General features: G+C 45.1%; 1 protein-coding gene across 1 annotated transcript; it reads left to right on the top strand.

The window, feature by feature from the left end:
- Positions 1-293: 293 nt before the first annotated feature.
- On the top strand, positions 294-18,888 carry MYG1 (MYG1 exonuclease). Its single transcript, XM_077297995.1, has 7 exons — positions 294-647; positions 9,993-10,105; positions 10,184-10,343; positions 14,032-14,181; positions 15,898-16,020; positions 17,434-17,615; positions 18,615-18,888. The coding sequence occupies exons 1-7, from the start codon at positions 426-428 to the stop codon at positions 18,772-18,774; spliced, it is 1,110 nt and encodes a 369-aa protein (XP_077154110.1). The 5' UTR covers positions 294-425; the 3' UTR covers positions 18,775-18,888.
- The last annotated feature ends 3,810 nt before the right edge of the window (positions 18,889-22,698 follow it).

Here is a 22,698-nt window from a genome sequence, read left to right on the forward strand (position 1 = left end):
AATCGGGTCCCTCAGCCCCCAGACAGCATTTTAAAATACGTTTTATTTCCGGGAAAAAAAACACGGGCCTGCAAAAACGCAGAGAACAGCGGCTTCCTCCGGAGAGGAGAGAATTTGTCAGATGGCTGATGCAAACAAGCCATAGAGATAGTAAATGTAACCTGGCCCGGCCATACAGTGAGAGGGCAGAGCAAGCAGCCCTAAAGTGACTCCAAAGGATTTGTCCCAATATTATAGACTGCAGGAAACCATGATATTAATAAGGTGCAAACATCCTGCTTGGTAATCAGGGCGCCATTAGAGCTGCACAGCAGTCAGTTGCACTAGCATGGGCAAACGCCCTCACTAACAATGGTAGCCGCGGCTCCCGGAAGTGCTATGTCCGCACTTTTATCCTTTCCGCCTCCAAGTCTATCTGGTTCCACATGGTGTGGCGGGCCCTGCAGTCCCGCGCCGTCCATTTGCTCTGCCGCGCCAGCTTCTCCATCACTGCAGGCGGATTCACTCCACTCTTGATGCCTGAAGACCCAAAGCGGCCCCGGCGGGAGGAACGACTCATGGCGCCGAGAATTGGCACCCACAACGGGACCTTCCATTGCGATGAAGCGCTGGCGTGTTACCTGCTGCGGACGCTGGAGCCCTACAGAGTAAGTCATGACATATCGTGACATGTGTGGGGAGCCCGGCGTGACTGCAGAGCGCTCCTTGGGACTTCTTGCAATGAGCAGTGTATGATTCGGGCTGTGTCCCGGGTGCTGCTGCCTCGCCGTGGTGCGGCCCTCTCCTGCAGCGCAGCGCCCCCTGATGTCCCGTGTAGTAACTACAGCAGTGTGCGCCATGAGGACACCACAGGTGGAGACACTGGTGATGTTGGGGGCTACAAGGTGTCCTTGGGAGACATGGTTGGGGTATACAGCTTGTCCTATATAGTGGGCAATACCTTATACCCCCTACCACGTCATCCGTACAGGTACAGAAGGTGATTGGAGCGGAGCATCTGAGCGCGCTCCGCACATGACAGCTGCTGGCTGTGTTATACTGCAGGCACCCACCGCTAACAGCAGCGACCAGAATGAGCTCTGATTACTGCTGTTCCACTATTAAAAGTAGCTGTCAATCACTGGCCGTGGCGCGATCCCACCCCATCACCTCCGTCAGGGCGCCAATTCGGCATTATTCTTCTCTTGACATGGTTTTTCATGCATTATATAGGGAAGTGAATGGTGTTTTGTTTTGATTTTTTAAAAAAGTACAACTCATCCTGCAAAAGAAAAGCTCTCCTTGGGCTATTTCGACAGGGACATAAAACCATTAGGGTATATTCCCGCGGTCAGTAAACGCTGTGGGTTGGGTGCTGCGTACTTGCGCAGCATCCAACCTGCGGCGTCCAGATGTTAGAGCGTAGTAGATGGGATTTCAAGAAATCCAATGTCCACTATGCATCCACAGACGCCCGCAGATCACCCGTGGAGACGGACATGTGGCACATCTTTCCAGACCGCAGCATGTCTATCTTGCAGAGATGCGAGCCTCAGTAAGGTAAATGTCACCCATACAATCTATTGGACGCGGTGATTCCGCACAGTTCAATGAACACATGCACAATCCCTTGCTTTCAAAATCTGGCAGTGTTTTGGACGCAGTAGACATGTGATGTGCTGCGTCCGAAGCCCTGCCAATTACTGAACATGTGCACCTACTTATGAATCTGAATAAAAAAATGAAATTCCAAAAAATGAGAATTGACTGCATCATTAAGGGGTTAAAATTGTAAATCCTTGGCGTACAGTGGGACTGGGAAGCTGAAGGTTGTCGATACAGGTGTCTGGCCTTAACCAACGTGGCATTCAGAATCTACGTCTTACTTCACCGTGCAATAATGCAACACAAGAAGCTCGTTCTCTTTAAAGGGAACCTGTCGCCCCCAAAATCGATGGTGAGCTTAAGCCCACCGGCATCAGGGGCTTATCTACAGCATTCTGTACTGCTGTAGATAAGCCCCCGATGTAACCTGAAAGAGGAGAAAAAGACGTTAGATTATACTCACCTACGCGGGCGGTCCGATCCGATGGGCGTCGTGGTCCGGTACGGGGCCTCTCATCTTCTTACGATGACGTCCTCTTCTTGTCTTCACGCTTCTCCTGTTGAGGGCAGAGCAAAGTACTGCAGTGCATAGGCGCCAGGCCTCTCTGTCCTTTCCCGGCGCCTGCGCACTGCAGTACTTTGCTCTGCCCTCAACAGGGCAGACAAAGTACGCCTGCATCGGAGCCGCAGCGTGAAGACCAGAAGAAGACATCATCGTAAGAAGATGGGAGGCCCCGGACCGCGACGCCTATCGGACCGCACCAGCAGCGGGACCGCCCCTGGGTGAGTATAATCTAACCTCCTTTTTCTCATCTTTCAGGTTACATCGGGGGCTTATCTATTTTTTTTTTTATCGATTTTGGGGGTGACGGGTTCCCATTAAGGTGGTCGTCATGTGAAAGAAATATTTTTATCTACTGTAATTCTGACTATATAGATCTTACTAACATACTTGAATTTCCAAAAGTGCCCTGATCTTCAGATCTCCGTAATGGATCTGGGTCCCAATATGAAACTCTCCTGTTCCCATATCTGTACCTAAAGGTACCGTTACACTAAAAGACTTACCAACGATCACGACCAGCGATACGACCTGGCCGTGATCGTTGGTAAGTTGTTGTGTGGTCGCTGGGGAGCTGTCACACAGACAGCTCTCTCCAGCAACCAACGATCAGGGGAACGACTTCGGCATCGTTGAAACTGTCTTCAACGATGCCGAAGTCCCCCTGCAGCACCCGGGTAACCAGGGTAAACATCGGGTTACTAAGTGCAGGGCCGCGCTTAGTAACCCGATATTTACCCTGGTTACCATTGTAAAAGTTAAAAAAAAAAAACACACTACATACTCACCTTCTGATGTCTCTCACGTCCCCCGGCGTCCACAGGGTTACGCGCTGCTGCTCAGAGCTTCCTGCACTGAATGTGTCAGCGCCGGCAATAAAGCAGAGCACAACGGTGACGTCACCGCTGTGCTCTGTTTTACGGCCGGCGCTGACACAGTCAGTGCAGGAAGTTCTCGGCAGCAGCGCGTAACCCTGTGGACGCCGGGGGACGTGACAGACATCAGAAGGTGAGTATGTAGTGGTTTTTTTTTTTTTTTAACTTTTACAGTGGTAACCAGGGTAAATATCGGGTTACCAAGCGCGGCCCTGCGCTTAGTAACCCGATATTTACCCTGGTTACAAGTGAACACATCGCTGGATCGGCGTCACACACGACGATCCAGCGATGACAGCGGGTGATCTGACGACGAAAGAAAGTTTCAAACGATCTGCTACGATGTACGATTCTCAGCGGGGTCCCTGATCGCAGTAGCGTGTCAGACACAGCAAGATCGTATGTATATCGCTGGAACGTCACGGATCGTACCGTCGTAGCGACCAAAGTGCCACTGTGAGACGGTACCCTTAGGGGACTGATTTATTTCAGCAGCTAATCCAGTGTCTTTTTGCCTTGACTGCTGTATAGATATACTGTACAAGAGGCTGGCTTAGGTATTGAAATAAGTCAACCAGCCCCCTTTATAGACTTCTCTGCTCATGCAAGAAACAATTAGTTTAGTTTACTGGACCTCAACGATGGTGGCAGCAGCCTTCACCGGTCACCGCATTGACACCCCACTCTCGCTGACGGCACTGCTACAGCCAGTGACAGACTGGGGCCTTCTGTAGAAGTGGTGGGTGAGCTTGTTTGTACCAAACTTTGCTAAATAATGGTGGAAAATGTAGTTTTCCCCTTCACCATGACAGCACCGCACATGAGAGATGGCATCCGCCCCCAGGAACAGGAAACCTGCAGCAGAGATAAAAGAATGGGGCGGCCACTCTCTCCTCAGTTTGGTTTCCTGTTCCTGCAGGTGGACGCCTGTCGCAGAGCTCCTACCTCCGGAGGGATCCCCCTCTGATGATTCCGGTCCGGAGGCCGAGGTCCGCGGGGGGGACCAGCCATGCTCGGCGGCACTGCGTGCGGTGCTGTCCGGGTGAAGAGGCTGCTGTGCCGCGCCTGTTTTTCCCCTCGCTGGACTCCCCGGCGACCGCTCTGGGCAGGAGGCAGGTCCGGGGATAGGGGGCGTGTCCTTCACTGACACTGGCCGCCGAAGTGAAGGATGACGACTTCTGGTCGCGCCGGAAGTGACGTCACACACCGAAGGAGCCGGTGTGCTGGACACTTCCGGGCGGAAGCTGTTCCAGAGGCGCGCACACTGCTCTTTCTATATAATGGGAGCAACCGAGAAAATCGCTGGTCCTCTACAGCAAGCAATCTGCCTGCCAACATGACCGAACCAGCGATGGATCCAGAGATGCCTGCGCCAAGAATGTCTGAGGAGGCACAAGCTACCGCGGTATCCGGGGTCCTGGAGGGGTGAGTGCCTTTGTAAGGCAAACCACACATACTGATACCCTGTATACTGTGTCTTTTAGGGAAGAAAAGCCACCTCCAAACAAAAGAATAGGGTCTGTCCACTATGTAAGGAAACACTCCCTAGGCTATATAGCAAGAAAATCGGCCAGGCCTGTATAGACAAGACAGTTGCAGAAGAATCATCTTCCTTATTACAGAATATTAAAACAATAATACGAGAAGAAGTTAAACCTACGGTTAAACAGCAGCTGAAACATCATACAGCAAAAGAACCCCCCCTCCCCCAACAAGTGAACAGGGGTCGGACATAGATTCAGGGGATGAGCCGGGAGCATTAACCCCCTCTGATGCCTCAGACTTAGACTCCTCGGATGAGGAATATGGCCACCCGTATTTCCAGTCAGAGGTTATTGGGAAACTGCTCAAACTCGTTAGAGCAACTATGGGGGTAGAAACCCCAAAGGAGCCGCGGTCAATTCAAGACACCATGTTCAGTAACTTGGAGGGGAAAAAGCGTAAGGTTTTTCCCTTCCATGATAATATAGTTAATTTAATTAAAAAGGAATGGAAAAAGCCCAATAAAAAGATGTCCATCCCTCAAGCCTTAAAACGCAAGTACCCCTTTGATGAAGAGGTCTGTGAAAAGTGGGAAAAGGCTCCTAAATTAGACGCTGCCATAGCCAGCACCTCTAAAGGGGTAGCATTGCCATTTGAGGATATGGGAGCCCTAAAAGACCCCCTCGACAAGAAAGCAGATGCCTTTCTAAAATCGGCTTGGGAGGCATCAACATGGTCATTTAAACCCGGTGTTGCTGTCACTTGCACAGCACGTGCTATGTCAAGTGGTTAGAGGAGTTAAGTGACCAAATCAAAAATAAGTGCCCACGAGAAAGACTACTGGAGGCATTGCCCTCCCTACAAGGCGCCGCAAAATTCCTGGCAGATGCCTCAATAGATTCTGTCAGAAGTGCCGCACGTGCTTGTGCTTTATCCAACTCGGGTCGTAGAGCATTGTGGCTGAAAAATTGGACGGCTGACTTCCAATCGAAGGTCAAACTCTGTGGGGTACCCTGTGAAGGGCAATATCTTTTTGATAAAGCTCTAGATGAGATTCTTGAGAAGGCGTCAGACAAGAAGAAGCGATTTCCACCTCCTTCCTTTCCTAGGCGCCGATGGGAGACCTCTCGTTCGTCCTTTCGGGGATCTGGATACAGAGGGGCCCGCGGCCGTTCAGATGACAGGTCTGGTCGAGGCAGACCTTGGAGAGATCGAAAGGAAAAGGGATTCCTTTTCAACAAGCCTCCCCCTAAGTCTGATCCCAAACACCAATGACGCCAGGATTCCGGTGGGGGGAAGACTTCGATGGTTTGTCCACCACTGGGCAGCACTGCCGGCTTCTCAATGGATAACCAACTTATTGTCAGAAGTTCTCCAGCCTCCCACCAAATCGTGTGATAATGACCCAAGTGGCGGAAAAAAATCAGGCCACGCTAGAAAGAGAAATTCATCATCTCCTCATACAAAAGGAGGTATTAGTAAAAGTTCCTCATTAAGAAATGGGAAAAGGGTTCTACAGCACCTTGTTCCTAACACCGAAACCAGACGGCTCGCTGAGAGTGATATTCAACTTGAAGGCTTTAAATCATTATATTCAAACAGAGAAATTCAAAATGGAGACTCTAAGAACGGCGGTAAAAGTACTCAACCCAAATTGTTATATGGCAGTAATCGATCTTACAGATGCTTACTACCATGTGCCGATCGCTGTCCAACACCAGCAATATTTGAGACTAGTGGTAAACCTCGGAAAACCCCCCACCCACCTACAGTATCAATGTCTTCCCTTTGGGGTAGCCATAGCGCCCCGCGTATTTACCAAAATTATTTCCGAAGTGGCGTCCTTCATCAGGAAAGAAGACATAATGCTGGTACCTTATTTGGACGATTTTTTGGTGATAGCAAACAGCAAAGAAAATTGCGAGAAAACAGTCACAAGAGTGCTAGATGTGTTAACCAAATTAGGATGGATGATAAACCTGAAGAAATCAAGACTTATCCCAACACAGTCTCAAGAATAACTCTGGATCCTACTAGATTCCATCAAACAGGAGTGTATCCTCCCACAGAGAAAAATTCAATCTATCCAACAGAAAGTACAACTGTTCCAGCTACAACGGTCTATCTCTCTACGGAATGCAATGTCGCTCCTGGGAGTTCTAACGGCAACAATTCCAGCAACACGGTGGGCTCAAAGCCATACAAGAGAATTGCAATGGCAGATACTAGCCGAACAAGTGAGGAATCCTTACAATCTGAATCGGAAGATTCTCCTATCCCCAAAGGTTCAGGAATCACTAGAATGGTGGCTAAAAACAGAAAATCTAAGCAAAGCAGTACCGTGGTCAATACAAAATCCAGTAGTCCTCACTACCGATGCGAGTCCATGGGGATAGGGAGCGCACTTGGAGGATCAGGTCCTACAGGGTCAATGGGAGGCCTCAATAACAGCAGCGTCTTCCAATCTAAAAGAACTGTCGGCAGTGAGGCAAGCACTTCTTCATATAGGAGAGAGGATACAAGGAAGACATGTGGTGGTGTTGTCCGACAACAACACAACAATAGCCTATATAAATCGCCAAGGGGGCACAAGATCACCATCCCTTATGGCAGAAGCCAAAGAGCTTTTTATGTGGGCCGAAAGCAACCTTCTCTCTCTAACCGGAACATACTTAAGAGGATCAGAGAATCAAGTAGCCGACTTCCTAAGCCGTCACTCATTACATCAAGGGGAGTGGTCCCTGAACCAGGAAGTTTTTGGGGAAATATGTGCCAACTGGGGCGTTCCAGAAATAGACTTTTTCGCCACAAAAGAAAATCGGAAAGTGAAGAAGTTTTATTCTCTGAACCCAAGAGAACACCCGGAGGGAGTAGACGCGTTTCTATACCAGTGGAACTTCCATCTGGCATACGCATTTCTCCCAATACCATTAATCCCGACAGTCCTCAGGAAAATTCGGGAAGACAAGGCACGAGTGATCCTCATAGCTCCCTTTTGGCCGAAAAGGGCATGGTTCACGTGGCTCAGACGCATGTCTATCTCGGACCTGTGGATCCTCCCGGATGCCTTGGATCTCCTATACCAGGGACCAGTTCAACACCCTCAAGTACACAGGCTACATCTCACCGCCTGGAACTTGAGGAGACTTCTATTAGCAAAAGGATTCTCAAACCCTTTAGTGACCATATTGCTCGCTAGCAGGAAAAAAGTCACCTCAGAGAAATATCAAAAAATGTGGCAAAAATTCCTGGAATTCTCAGGGCGACAGTTGTCCGAGACAAGCCAAGAAGTCCCGGTAAAAGAAATTCTAGAATTTCTCCGAAAAGGGTTAGAGAGGGGGCTATCTACTAGCACCCTAAAGGTGCAGGTCTCCGCCCTGGGTGCGCTGTTTGATCAGAAACTTGCTGACCACCCTTGGGTCTATAGGTTCATCCGAGCCTCTTTTACATCTAGACTCTCAAAATTATTACCTAAGGTGGCTCCCTGGGATCTAAATTTAGTTTTAAATGCTCTAACTGTTCCCCCCCCTTTGAGCCTCTCGATTCCATTTCAATAAAGTCCTTAACCTTAAAAACTGTCCTCCTGGTTGCTTTAACTTCAGCCCGCCGTACTTGCTAGCTGCAGGCTATTTCGGTAAACCCCCCTTACACTACCTTCCAGGATGACCGGGTGGTTATCAAAACCGACCCGGCCTTCCTACCAAAGGTCAATTCTAAGTTTCATAGGGACCAGGAAATTATTTTACCCTCATTTTGTCCTCAACCAAAATCCCAGGGAGAGCAAACCTTCCATTGTCTTGATGTCAGACGCTGCCTGCTTCAATACATAGAAGCCACAAAATCTTGGCGTCAGTCATCAGCCCTTTTTGTCACCTTCCAGGGGACAAACGGGAAAAAAGGCCTCAAAGGCAACTATTGCACGGTGGTTGCGTACGGCTATTTCACTTTCGTATTCCTCTTCTGGCCAAGTCCCCCCACAGGGTGTTATAGCCCACTCCACGCGTTCTATTGCCACATCCTGGGCGGAAAGGGCAAACGCCTCGGTGGAACAGATATGTAGAGCGGCAGTATGGTCTTCACCCTCTACCTTCTTCCGACATTATAGGCTAGACTTAGGTCTATCAAACTTGTCTTTCGGGAGAAAGGTGTTACCTGCTGTTGTCCCACCCTTGGAGTCTTTTATTTCTTCCTCTCATGTGCGGTGCTGTCACGGTGAAGGGAAAAAATGCTAATTACTTACGGGTAATTTGATTTTCCAGAACCATGACAGCACCGCATTAATTCCCGCCCTATCTTGGTGATGGTTGTGTGATTCACAAAAAAGAAAAAAAAAAAAAAAGAGAAAAATTTATTATATACCTAAATATACTTTAGAAGATATATGTATAGATAGAAGCTAATAAACAGCTATGCAATGTAAATATGATATGAGTGTGTACTAACAAAGCGGTCATCTTCCATACTCTGAAACAAACTGAGGAGAGAGTGGCCGCCCCATTCTTTTATCTCTGCTGCAGGTTTCCTGTTCCTGGGGGCGAATGCCATCTCTCTCATGTGCGGTGCTGTCATGGTTCTGGAAAATCAAATTACCCGTAAGTAATTATCATTTTTCTTCACTAGTGATGAGCGAGTATACTCGTTGCTCGGTGGGTCTCCTAGTATTTGACTGCTCGGAGATTTAGTTTTCCTTGCGGCAGCTGAATGATTTACGGCTACTAGGCAGCTTGATTACATGTGGGGATTCCCTAGCAACCAGGCAACCCCCACATGTACTCAGCCTGGCTAGTAGCTGTAAATCATCCAGCTGCAGCAAGGAAAACTAAATCTCTGAACACTAACAAATACTCGGAGACCACCTGAGCGTGCTCTGGAAAACCCAAGCAACGAGTACACTCACTCATCGCTACTCTTCACATCAATGTTGTAAATCTATTTGATGACATGATGTCACATATCGGAGTGCTGTTTGTCCTTCGTTGTCGTAGATGACCGTGACTTCAGGGTTTAGAGGAGGATCAGTGTCTGTTTCCAGAATTGACTCTAACTTTACCATTGTCATGGACCCTCCATTTTTCCATACATACATGTTTATTTCAGTAGGGAGAGAGGAATTAGCTGATCGCAGGCTCCTTGCGGAAAAAATTGCAGAAATCTGTTTTATGAGCGAAGTGTTGTAAAATAAATGTTGTACATCCTTAATGAGTGGATCAAAATCGCCTCACTGCAGGACATGCATGTGGTTATTATGTAGCATTAGTTTTAAGCAAAAAAAACCTCGTAGAACTACTCCTTTGGAAGCTGCATTTGTGGATGAGCTGACGCTTTCACTGCCATCATCTGTACTCCAAGTGTGTATTCTGATTGAAGTGCAGGCAACTAGGCTGGGGGAAAATCTGCAGCAGATAGGTTTACTCTGCTATATGCCCTAACATTATATCTTGCTTTTTCTGTAAGTATTATTAATAAATAGTATTTGTCCTGTTTATTAGGAAGCGGAGATAGTCAGAACCCGGGACCCTCAAATTTTAGCCCAGTGTGATGTTGTCGTTGATGTGGGTGGAGAGTATGATCCTTCCCGGAATCGTTTTGACCATCATCAGAGGTAAATTTACATCTACAAGTCTTGTATTTTATTTTATTTTGCCTTTTTTCTTTTACTTTATCCATTGAAATGTTGCAGATCTTTCTGTGAAACCATGAACAGCTTATATCCTGACAAGCCATGGGTTACCAAGCTGAGCAGTGCAGGCCTGGTATATGCTCACTTTGGCTCACAGATACTTGCCACACTTTTAGGAACGGATGAGGAGGACCCCATTATACCCATTCTATATGACAAGGCAAGTGTTAAGTGTGTGGTGTGTGGTGTGTGGGTTTTTTTTTTTTCGTGTGCATAATTTCGATCAGTTACTATTGACATGAGGGCTTGATGACATGGCCCATCCTTATGAGATGGCTCTTGGCCGATCGATCGCTTATTTGAACTAGCAGTGTGGGTGCATCCAGGGTTGTGGAGTAATGGATAAGCCAAAGTTCTGACTTCTCTATTTCTTCAGACTCTGACTCCATTATACAGTGCTATGGAAAAGTGTTTGCCCATTCCTGATTTCTTATTTTGCATGTTTGTCACACTTAAATGTTTCAGGTCACCAAACAGATTTACATATAAAACAATGATAACGCAAGTAATCACAAAATGCAGTTTTTAAATGAAGGCCTTTATTACTAAGTGAAAAAGGAAATCCAAACCAACACAGCCCTGTGTGAAAAAGTGATTGCCCCCTACACCTAAGAACTGGATGGGCCCTTAGCAGCAACAACTGCAATCAAGCGTTTGTAATAACTGGCAATGAGTTGGGTTGTTTTTTTTTTTTTGTTTTTTTTTTTACAGTGCTCTTCAGAAATTTTGTCCCAGTCACCTCTGCAAAATTGTTGTAGTTCAGCCACATTGTAGGGTTTCCGAGCATGAGCTGCCTTTTCATAAGCCATTCAGAGATGGACTTGCTGATGTGTTTTGAGGTCATGAATAGACGGCCAGACGTTCTCCTTCAGGATTTTTTGGTAGACGGCAGAATTCGTGGTTCCATTTACCGCAGCAAGTCTTCCAGGTCCTGAAGCAGGAAAACAGCCGCAGACCGTCACACTGACACCGCCATTGTTTACTCCTAGTATGGTGTTCCTTTTCTGAAATGCTGTTACTTCTACACCAGATCTAATGGGACAAACACCTTCCAAAAAAGTTCAATTTTTGTCTCGCCAGTTCACAGAGTATTCTCCCAAAAGTTTTGGGGATCATCAAGATGTTTTCTAGCAAAACTGAGATGAGCCTTTATGTTCATATACTGCTCAGCAGTGGTTTTCATCTTGGAACTCTGACATGCAGGCCATTTTTTGCCCAGTCTCTTTCTTATGGTGGCGTCATGAACACTGACCTTAGCTGAGACAAGTGAGGCCTGCAGTTCTATGGATGTTGTTGTGGGGTCTTTTGTGACCTTCTTGGATGAGTTGGCGCAGCACTCTTGGGGTAATTTTCATCAGCACGCCACTCCTGGAAAAGTTCACCACTGTTCCGTGGTTTTCGTCATTTGTGGATAATGGCTCAATGTGGTTCACTGGAGTCCCAAAGCTTTAGAAATGGCTTTATAACCTTCTCCAGACTGATGGATCTCCATTACTTTGTTTCTAATGTGTTCCAGAATTTATTTGGATCGCGGCATGATGTCTAGCTTTTGAGGATCTTTTGGTCTACTTCACTTTAAGACCGTTCCTATTTGAGTGGCTTCTTGATTGAGAACAGGTGTAGCAGTAATCAGGCGTGCCTAGGGAATTTGAGCTCATCTTCCCAAAGATGTGAAATACCACAGCTAATTTATGTTTTAAGATGGCAATCACTTTTTCACAAAGGGCCTTGTAGGTTTGGGATTGCAGAATGCAAGTTGAAACATGACTATTAGATGAGGGGATCAGGCAAAATTCAAATTCACCTGTTCACATCTCTTTTTTTCCTCTGAAAATTTAATTTGCAAAGAAATTGTTCTCCATGAATTTATTAATGTCCCTTATTATGCTCTTGGCTCTCTCCCACATTTTGGAGCATAACAAATGTAATATGCAAAAAATAAAGAAAATACATGGCCACCTTTCCACTCCTCACCATCATTCATCTGGCCTATTGCCGACGCTCGCACTGAAATCGTTGGACTGGACCTCTCATGCTGGGTTAGGACTTCTGGCTTTCACAGCTGGGGATTAAGGATGTAAGGTCATGCCGCACAGTTGGACTCCTGGAGTTCTGTATTTTTGTATGGGCTGTTCTCAGTTGGTTACTCTCCACAGGTTTAAGAACCCTCCTCCTTGCTTCTTTTTTTTGCCAGTCATAGTTAACCACTTCCTGGTTTGGCGTTGGAGAGTTCAGTGTTAGTAGCAGGTGGTTGGAGTTGTTTTCAGAAGATTTCTGTGTGGATTTGGTTTGTGTGTTTCTCCTAATCCTCTTACCATTTGGATTATCCCAACTATCCCTCGCTTGATTCCCACTTGGTTCTTTTGTGAATGTATTTGTATGACTGTGGTTTTCTTTTATCCCTGTGAGGTTTGTTATTCCATTTGCTTCTGTCCCATACCTACTTGTGTGGGGGAGGAAACAGATAAGTTTGCACAAAAGAACATAGTGAGATATGAGACCCCGGAATCCCCACCATCAGAGCTAATCTGGTTTACAGGGATACCCTAGGGTCCTCCTAGCTTGAGAGACAGGTAGGAGCCTATTGTCCATGGAAATCCTACTGCAATATCGTGACGGATACAATGCAAAGTTACTTGTTTTTACTTGTTTAATATAGGGTTGAGCGACCTTTACTTTTATAGGATCGGGTCGGGTTTCACGAAACCCGACTTTTTCAAAAGTCGGGTCGAGTGAAATCGGCCGATCCTATAAAAAAGTCGGGGTCGGACAAAACGCGAAACCCAATGCAGTGCAATCGGATACTATGGTTCCCAGGGTCTGAAGGAGAGGAAACTCTCCTTCAGGCCCTGGGATCCATATTTAAGTGTAAAATAAAGAATTAAAATAAAAAATATCGCTATACTTACACTCTGACGGGCCCTGGTACTAACCGGGAACCTTCCTTCCTTAGAATCAGCCTTCCAAGACCTTGCGGTGACGTCGCGGCTTGTGATTGGTCGCGCGGCCCCCATGTGACCGCTCGCGCGACCAATCACAAGCCGCGACGTCACCGAAGGCCCTGGAAGGGCTGATTCTTAGGAAGGAAGGCTGCCGGAACGAAGCCGAGGGTGAGTATATTCCTATTAGGTATATACTCACCCTCGGACACGCCCTGCTTCTTTCCGACAGCCTTCCTTCCTAAGAATCAGCCCTTCCAGGGCCTTCGGTGACGTCACGGTGACGTCGCGGCTTGTGATTGGTCGTGCGAGCGGTCACATGGGGGCCGTGCGACCAATCACAAGCCGCGACGTCACCGCAACGTCACCGCAAGGTCTTGGAAGGCTGATTCTAAGGAAGGAAGGTTCCCGGTTAGTACCAGGGCCCGTCAGATGGTAAGTATGGCGATATTTTTTATTTTAATTCTTTATTTTACACTTAAATCTGAATTCCGATACCAATTCCCGATATCTTAAACATATCGGGAATCGGTATCGGAATTCCGATTCCAGATTCAGAAGATCGCCGACCTCATGGCCGACCCCACACAGGGGTCGGGTCGGGTTTCATGAAACCCGACTTTGCCAAAAGTCGGTGACTTCTGAAAATTGCCGACCCGTTTCGCTCAACCCTAGTTTAATAAGATGAGTCAACCCCCTTAAAATTCAACATGCCTGATTTTTTTATCGCCCTCAAAATCCTCTGTCAGATGACCCTAAATGCCCTCTTACACATCAGATATTAAGCCAATCCCTCTGAAATCTGTGTGTTCAGCCAACATTGCTCTAATAACTGTGGCCAATATAAAACTTTTGTTGAAGTCAAAACATGGATGTGTTGTGTAAACCCAGGACATTTCTATTTTCCAGATGTATGAGAATTTTGTTGAAGAAATCGATGCAATCGACAACGGTATATCACAGTTCGATGGGGAGCAGAGATACAACATTACCACCAACCTGAGCTCCCGAGTGGGACACCTGAACCCACGCTGGAATGAGCTGGACCAGGACACAGAAGTAATAACTTTCATAGGGATCCTTTATATGAGGTTACCTTTTGTAAACTGAGAAGCTGATGTCTGTATTCGCTGGTCTAAGGACCTCATGTTGTGGAGACATTTCTTAGAATGTATCCAATGTGGATGTAAGGTGACACGATCTTCCACTGTGATCACGGTCCAGAAAAAGGGAGAGGACGTACATAATGATTACAGCAACATTGTATGGAGTTATGTGACAGTTTAGGCGTGAAGCCAGTAACGATGCATGCAGTGATGTCACCGTTCAGGTATAATGCTCACCGTGATGTCATAGCGTGGCTATGTCACAGCTCAAATGTAACTTTCTTTCCTTGCTTGAGACATTACATTGTCCATGGTCCACTTCCATACCCCATAGTCATCGCTTCACCCCATATCTACCTTTTGCTGGGCTCACATGTTCAGCCCCACAGAAGTTTTTAAATGCATAGCCTTGCTCCCAGTAAGAATATGGCCAGGACATGGTGGATATATGTGCTGTAACTTTTCATAAAATTTGTGGCAAAATCTGTATGTGTTTCTTATGTACAGATTTTGGTTGAGGGAAGGTTGCCTCAGGGTTCATTCTTTGCAGTATGTTATGTTTGTTTTCATTTTGTTTTTGGTTTTTTTTTGCACAAGAATGAGAATGCTGTGGATTAATACACATTTGAAACCAGGTTATTTCTATGAGGATTTTTAGGACTTGCTCTAGAGGATTATGAGTTGCAGTAGATGTTTAGGCTTACAAAATTGATGACTTATCCTTAGCCTAGGCCCTCAATATAAGATCGATCTGGTTCACATATAGGGCACCCCCAAGTTCTTGGGTACGGCTACTAGATAAAAATAGTGAACTGAGCCAGAATAGTGCAGAGCTGTTCATTATATAGTGGAGGTGGCCAAAAACTGCAGTTCACTTCAATATCTGGGTTGGTGCTGGATGTCAGACCCCCACAATCGAAAGCAAATTTTGCCTTGCTTGGCTTTTGTTGGCTCATTGTATTGCCGCAAATTCAACTTTGATGAGGTCTGTGCCATAAATCAACTGAAAGAAGCTCAGAATAAAAACATACAAGTTACAATCTGAACTCTGACAAATTCTCAGATAACTCTTTCTATCACCAGCGATAGTGCAGTACAGGATACAGAAGGCAAATGACACATTTTTAATGAAGCCCAATTGCAAAATATAAACATAATTTGTATTTATTTTTTTTGCCCCAAATGCATGTATTTAAGTAAAAAAAAAAAAAAAAAAAAATAGTAGTAAAAAATGTACCCAAATGTGGGCAACTCCTTATTAACAGCTAAAGTGAACAAAAACCTTCCCTGACCGTTGCGGTTGCTGTGTCGGCACTGAGTCTCTTGGTAGTCACATGACACTGGCTGCAGCGGTCACGTGAAATAGTCCATGACGATGATCAGCAGCAGCCTTTTAGTACTCAGCAGATGTCCGCTAATGCTGCTTCCACTTCACTTGCATCTGGGGAGCGAGGGAGGAGGACTGCTGTGCGGGGAAAGTGGGTAAGAGGACACAGCGCTAACACAGAACTGTTACCCCCTTCGATTTTGCGATCTGTGTTGATGACGGTCTATAGGTCCTTGTACATGGTGTGTATGGGTACTTTATTACAGGCTCCTCTTTTTATAATTGCCCTTATGTCGGTGTCCGTGTGTTTTCTTATTTGTGATTCACAAATTTACCTTTCAGATTGGATTTAGAAAGGCAATGGACATGGCAGGAACGGAATTTGTGTCGCGCTTGGACTTCTACCACAGATCTTGGCTGCCGGCTCGTGCTTTAGTGGAAGAAGCCATCAGACAGCGATTCCAGGTTTAATAGCCGTGATTGTTGTAATTTGCTGAGGCTGAAAGAGACTACGGTCTCATTCACTCGTCCGTATTTTGCTTAAGATGGCTGTCCGTCTTCACGCATATCACTTATTCATGTGATAGTCTATGGTGTCATTCACATATCTGTGACTCTTAGCAGGCTGAGGGGTCCGGGGAAAATTGCGGAGACATGTGGGATCAAGATTTTTCCATCATACATGATGGCACCACGAGAAAGGGGATCCGCCCATCAAGGACAGGAAACCTTCAAGATAAAAGGGGCGGCTCCTCTCTCCACATCAGTTGGTTTCCTGTCCTTGATGGGGAACCCTCAAGATGGAAGAGCTCAGGATATAACCCTACCCTCCTTCTGTCCCAATCCTAGTAACAAGAAAGAGGAGAGACTCCATTGCCTAGACGTCAGGAGATGTATCCTACAGTATCTAGAGATGACAAAATCCTGGAGGAAACCGAGGGCTTTATTTTTTTCACTCCAGGGGTCAAGGAAGGGCCTTAAAGCCTCGAAACAGACTATGGCTAGATGGGTGAGAGAGGCCATTATTCTAGCGTATAGTAGTGCAGGCAGGGTTGTTCCACAGTGTCTGAAAGCCCATTCCACGAGGGCCATGGCGACATCGTGGGTGGAGAGAGCGGATGCTACCATCGACCAAATCTGTAAGGTGGCCACTTGGTCCTCTCCGTCTACATTTTTTAAACATTATAGGCTAGACCTATCTGCTACCTCTGATCTCACATTTGGGAGAAGAGTGTTACAAGCAGTGATCCCTCCCTAAAGAGAATACAATCTCTGTAACTCTCTCGTGGTGCCGTCATGTATGATGGAAAAACACGGGTATTACATACCTGGTAATGTGTTTTTTCATGAGACATGACGGCACCCTTGTATTCCCACCCTTTTCATCACGTCATTAGTTGGGTGCATTATTAGCATTATTTGTATTATACACTCCCTGGGGTATCGGTGAATAGAACCGTATAGGATGTATTATTTATGTGTACACTAACCAGCGGAGTTCCTCTCGTACTCTGTAAAACAACTGATGTGGAGAGAGGAGCCGCCCCTTTTATCTTGAAGGTTTCCTGTCCTTGATGGGCGGATCCCCTCTCTCGTGGTGCAGTCATGTCTCATGAAAAAACACATTACCAGGTATGTAATACCCGTGTTTTCATTGCAAGTCAATGAGTCTGTGAAAAAAAAAAAAATCAGACTGGAATCTGATGACATCCAAGTGCGGTCCGATTTTCACTGGCTGCCAGAATGGAGAAGGTTCAGAAAATGTTTCTCATACACTGAAAAATCAGATGAGTGAATGAGGCCTAATTCTGGGTCGGAGGGAGTTTGCGCTTGTCAGTCTGCCTCTCGGGGCAGTAATCGCTGCAATGTCTCTTGCAGGTGGATGGCAGTGGAGAAGTGGTGGTCTTGGCCCAGGGTGGATGTCCTTGGAAGGAGCACTTATTTCAGGTTGAAAAGGAAACCAGTCTGGATAAACAAATTAAATATGTGATCTATGCAGATCAGAGCGCTAAATGGAGGGTGCAGTGCGTCCCCACAGGTCCCAACACTTTTCAGAATCGGTTAGTATTAATTTCTCATACCCTAAACTGAACACCTGCATTCTGCAATCCTTCTTTATCTATCAATACATCACATAAACGGCAGAATCCTAAACTATACACTTATGTGATAAATCTCTTGGAAGATGGCCGTCATTTTAACATGCATGTCATCTAGACAGTGGTCAACTATTTTCAGTATTTGAGCCTTGTCTGTTTCATTCTCCAGATGGTCACCACCATTGTAATGGCGGAGTATGGTAGACTAAACAGAGAATACTTTTGGGGTATTCTAGAATAATAAATCGTTAAAGGGAACCTGTCTCCTGATTCGTGCTAACCCAACCATAGACGCCAGAAGCCGATGGTGCACAGGGTTTGGGTAGAGTGAATCGACTGACAGCTTCCATTTAAAGGTTTAGTCTAATGTTCCCTTTTCAGGAGCGCATTTCTTTTGCCTCCCGACTCCATGCTTATCTGGGGGCTGTACACCTGATGTGTGACAGTTCGGACCAGTGGCAAGGCTGCCAGCAGATTCAGCATAGGAGAAGTGTAGGGGGACTGATGCTGGTGGCATTCACAGCCTCAGAGCTGTGTGAGGAGGCTGTTAAGAATGGAGTCTATGCAGAAAAAGAGGAATACGGTGATTCCGAGTCCACGCTGCCCAAGGTTCAAAGGTGTAGTCACACACAGGGTTAAAGCATGAGTGCGGTTTATTGTCAACGCGTTTCAGCATTTCCAAACCTCTTCATCAGGACCAAACCACAATGAAGAATGCAGCCTACATGTTGCGTGCTCCATACCTAGGTAACCAGCCACTCAGACTTTGGGTTGGCCAATAACTTGGGTAACGAGCTTTGCACTATAATATTGAAAATCCTCTACCAAGAACATAAGGATTTTTAAATAAGGGTTAAATAGCAAAGTTGCTTGTACCCACTCGATACAATACTTGAAGGTTTATTCTAGTTGTGGTATTTTGGGGGGGAATAATAGGTAACCTTGTTTCTTCTCTTTTAGGCTTTCTTTACCAGAGGACTGGCGTGGGCTTCGAGCTGATGACCTCTCCTCTGTCAGTGGCATTCCTGGTTGTATTTTTGTTCATGCCAGTGGCTTCATTGGTGGAAATGAGACACAGGAAGGAGCTCTGGAAATGGCACGGAAAGCACTGACGTCCTAACGCTGTTACTTTGTGTTTTAAGGCGAGGTTCTAGGCACATTCATCATGCAGAGCGGGGAGTCTGACGATTTTGTATTTATACCATGCAACATCAGTAAATATTTTTGTATTGAACGCTTGTCTGTAGTATCAATTATTTTTACCCACTCATCTACATGTCATTGACAGTCTACTGTACAGTATTACATAATCAGTTAGGAAACCAGACTTAAAGGGGTTGTCCCGGCTTTGGGCACAAGTCTCCGTGACTGCAGACTTGCGAATCCTCACAGTATGCACGATCTGTATTCTTCAGTGCCGGGACTAGATACATGACCACAAGTATGTGACTTGCATTCATGCGGTCACATGCCAACAAGACGTGCAGCCTTGCTCAATAGAAGTGTATTGAACGAGGCCGGACAAGTCTAGTCGGAACGTGGACGGAAATATTCAAATCACATAAAGTGACTGTAGACTTGAACCCTAAGCCTGGACAGCCCCTTTAACGTTCAATTAGTGTGCCTTATGTTGTAATGTAAAAGCATTATGTCATAGCAATAGTACATTCAAAAGTGTGGCCAAGGTTAAAAGGCATGAAGTGTCTTTGAAAGCCCTTTCTTGCTATGATCCTGGCCTAAGCGGCTACTCTTCTGTTTTGGATTAGTAGTAAGATTGAGTTTGTGAAACTCTGCTGCGCTCACTATCCCTGCGCCAGCTACTGTATAAGTCCATCATGTGCCACCTAAGAAGGCTTAACTTGTGAAATCTCTGAAGATGTTCTGTGGTATTTGCTCTAAAGATATTAGCAGCCTTTAACCCCTTAATGACCGGACGATTGTTGAAATGGGGGATAAATTCATAGTGCAGTGAAAATAACATTCTTTTGCTATTGGTTTTACGGTGTTCATTTTGTGAACAAGTTTTTATCCTCGTTATATAGCAATCCTCATATTTCTATAGCACTGTGCAATTACAATTGCTCATTTTGCCTTTCTACTCAGCTAATTCTCTTTTCTATGTCGAAATAGGAAGTCTCTCTTCCCTGCCTAAATCATTCCCCTCTGCAGCAGCTACCCCTCCCCCCTGCCAGGGACTATTACAGAGAATTATGACTCCTACAAGGAAAATTGACCTCCTATTTCTACATAGAGCTTAGAAGGATTAAGCTAGTCAGTTTTTTTTAATCACATGATGGCATAGACCTAATGGAAAATAGAAGAATTAATTTGGTTGAAGGGCAAAATGAGCAATTGTAAGTACACAGTGCTATATATCATGGTTGCAATAAATTAAGCGGATACAAATTTTGATGGACGTGCTTATTTAAAGTGACGACTGTGTCTTAGTCTGTAATCTTCATTCCTTCATTCATTTTCAGAACCCCTGATACATAGTTTGTTCCACATTTTAGATTTTACTATTGTGGCAGTGTCCCTCTCGGTAATATAGACAGGATGTGAAGTCTGTGAATACAATGTGCTCTTGTCTTTATATATCAGCTCAGCTTCTATCCTGCACATATTAGATCCTCACAGGATCGGATTTACTCATTGTTACGTGCTAGGCCAAAGCACAAAATTCTGCGCCCTCAAAAGTTGATTTAATTTTCAATTTAATATGTAGTACGGTAATTTATGTTTGTATTAGGTGCTTATATGCTTCAATCTCTGAACCATATTATATTTTCAATTAAAAACTACACTACTTATACTATTGCATAACATGAAGGCCACCTTCAGTATTTGGTCAGTATTTTACATCCGTATTTGTAAGCCAAAACCAGAAGTGGAGAAAAATCCAGAAGTTGTGACGCTTTTCTATTATACTTTTGCTATGATTGTTCCACTCCTGATTTTGGCTTTCAAATACTGATGTAAAATACTGACCAAATATGCAATGTGGGAATGAGGCCTTATACCAACAGAAAAACATTAGACATTGAATGTCTTCAAGTCATCTTAAATATCTACTAAAATGTCTTCCTTTGCACTTATGTCCATGAAAAGGGTCCCATTGTTTCATTAAAGTCAAGAGATCTTGTTAAATCTGCTTCAATGCTAAGAAGTATAGGGACATCCAGCTTATTTTGCTGCATCATAGATCTTAAATGATCCTTGATTCTTTTCATAGAACAATTGCCGCCCCCCCCCCCCCCCCTTCTTAAAACAGAAATTACCTGTGGTTTATCACATCCTTGGGTAGCTGTGTTCAAATTCCCTAGCCACAGCCAGGCCTAATTACTGCCACACTTGTTCTCAATCAAGAAATCACTTAACTAGGACCTGCCTGACAATGTGAAGTAGATCAAGAGGTCCTCAAAAGCTAGACATCATGCTGCGATCCAACAGAAGTCCTGGAACAAATGAGAAAGTAATTGAGATCTATCAGTCTGGAAAAGGTTTCTCAAGCTGGTCTCCAGCGGACCACAGTGCGAGCAATTATCCACAAATGGTGAAAACAAGGAACAGTGGTAAACCTTTCAAGGATTGGCTGTTAGGTCAAAATTACCCCAAGAGCGCAGCAATGACTCATCCAAGAGGTCACAAAAGACCCCCACAACAACATCCAAAGAACTTCAGTCCTGAGTTAAGGTCTCTGTTCATGACTCCACCATAAGAAACAAATTGGGCAAAAATGGCCTGCATGGCAGAGTTTCATGACAAAAAAACGACTACTAAGAAATAAGAACATAAAGACTTAATTCAATTTTGCCAGAAAACATCTTGATGATCCTCCAAGACTTTTGGGAGAATATTCTGTGGACTGACGAGACAAAAGTTGAACATTTTGGCAGATGTATGTCCCATAACATCTGGCGTAGAAGTAACACGGCATTTCAGAAAAGGAACATCATACCAACAGTAAAAGTGGTAGTGTGATGATCTGGGGTGGTTTTGCTGCTTCAGGACCTGGAAGACTAGCTGTGGTAAATGGAACCATGAATTCTGCTGTCTACCAAAATATCCTGAAGGAGAATGTCCAGCCATCTGTTCTTGACCTCAAGGTGAAGCACACTACTTGGGTTATGCAGCAGAAAAATGATCCAAAACACACCAGCAAGTCCACCTCTGAATGGCATCAGAAAAACAAAATTAAGACTTTGGAGTGGCCTAGTCAAAGTCCTGCCCTTAATCCGATTGAGATGCTGTGACATGACCTTAAAAAGGCGGTTCACTCATGGAAACCCTACAATATGGCTGAATTACAACAATTCTGTACAGATGAGTGGGCCAAAATTCCTCAAGAACATTGTAAAAGACTCATTGCCAGTTATCCCATTGCTGGATTGCAGTTGGTGCTGCTAAAGGTGGCCCAACCAGTTATTAGCTTTAGGGGCAATCACTTTTTCACACACGGCCCTGTATGCTTGGCATTCTCCCTTTATTTATAAAGACCTTAATTTAAAAACTACATTGTGATTACTTGTTATCCTTCTCTAATATTTGAATTTGTTTGGTGATCTGAAACAAGCGTGACCAACATGCAAAAGAACAGGGAAATCAGGAAGGGGGCAAACACATTTTCACACAAAATGCCTAATTTTTTTTTTTTAATTCGTTTATTAATTTCAGAATAAACAAATAATGCACACATTAGCATGTATCATCATCAATTATACCATCAGATACAAAAGGTCATAGAATATCATCATATCCAGAACTTACAGAGGTGATAAACTGTGCATGTTAAATCACTAGCATCTAAAATCTACCTACTATACAGCTTTAACCATTAACATTAAACAGTAAGTCGCCAAAAGAAAAAAAAAAAAACAGAGTTGAATCCTACTCCACCAGCGATGTCCCAGAACCACAAGCCCATCCTCCCGTGCATGTATCTAATCAGCGCAGACTACAGAGTATGATGAGAGGAGTTCCATCTACCCCAGATTTTTTCGAATTTACCTGGGCATCCTCTATTTTGGTACAGTGTTTTCTCATA

This window comes from Ranitomeya variabilis, chromosome 3 (assembly GCF_051348905.1).
Source record: "Ranitomeya variabilis isolate aRanVar5 chromosome 3, aRanVar5.hap1, whole genome shotgun sequence".
Taxonomy (NCBI): Eukaryota; Metazoa; Chordata; class Amphibia; order Anura; family Dendrobatidae; genus Ranitomeya; species Ranitomeya variabilis.

Bases quoted from the DNA above. Each gene is read 5' to 3' on its own strand.
- MYG1 (XM_077297995.1), top strand. From the start codon at position 426: ATGGTGTGGCGGGCCCTGCAGTCCCGCGCCGTCCATTTGCTCTGCCGC. The intron at 14,182-15,897 runs GTAATAACTTTC...TTTACCTTTCAG, and splicing joins AGCTGGACCAGGACACAGAA to ATTGGATTTAGAAAGGCAAT. The intron at 16,021-17,433 runs GTTTAATAGCCG...TGTCTCTTGCAG, and splicing joins CCATCAGACAGCGATTCCAG to GTGGATGGCAGTGGAGAAGT.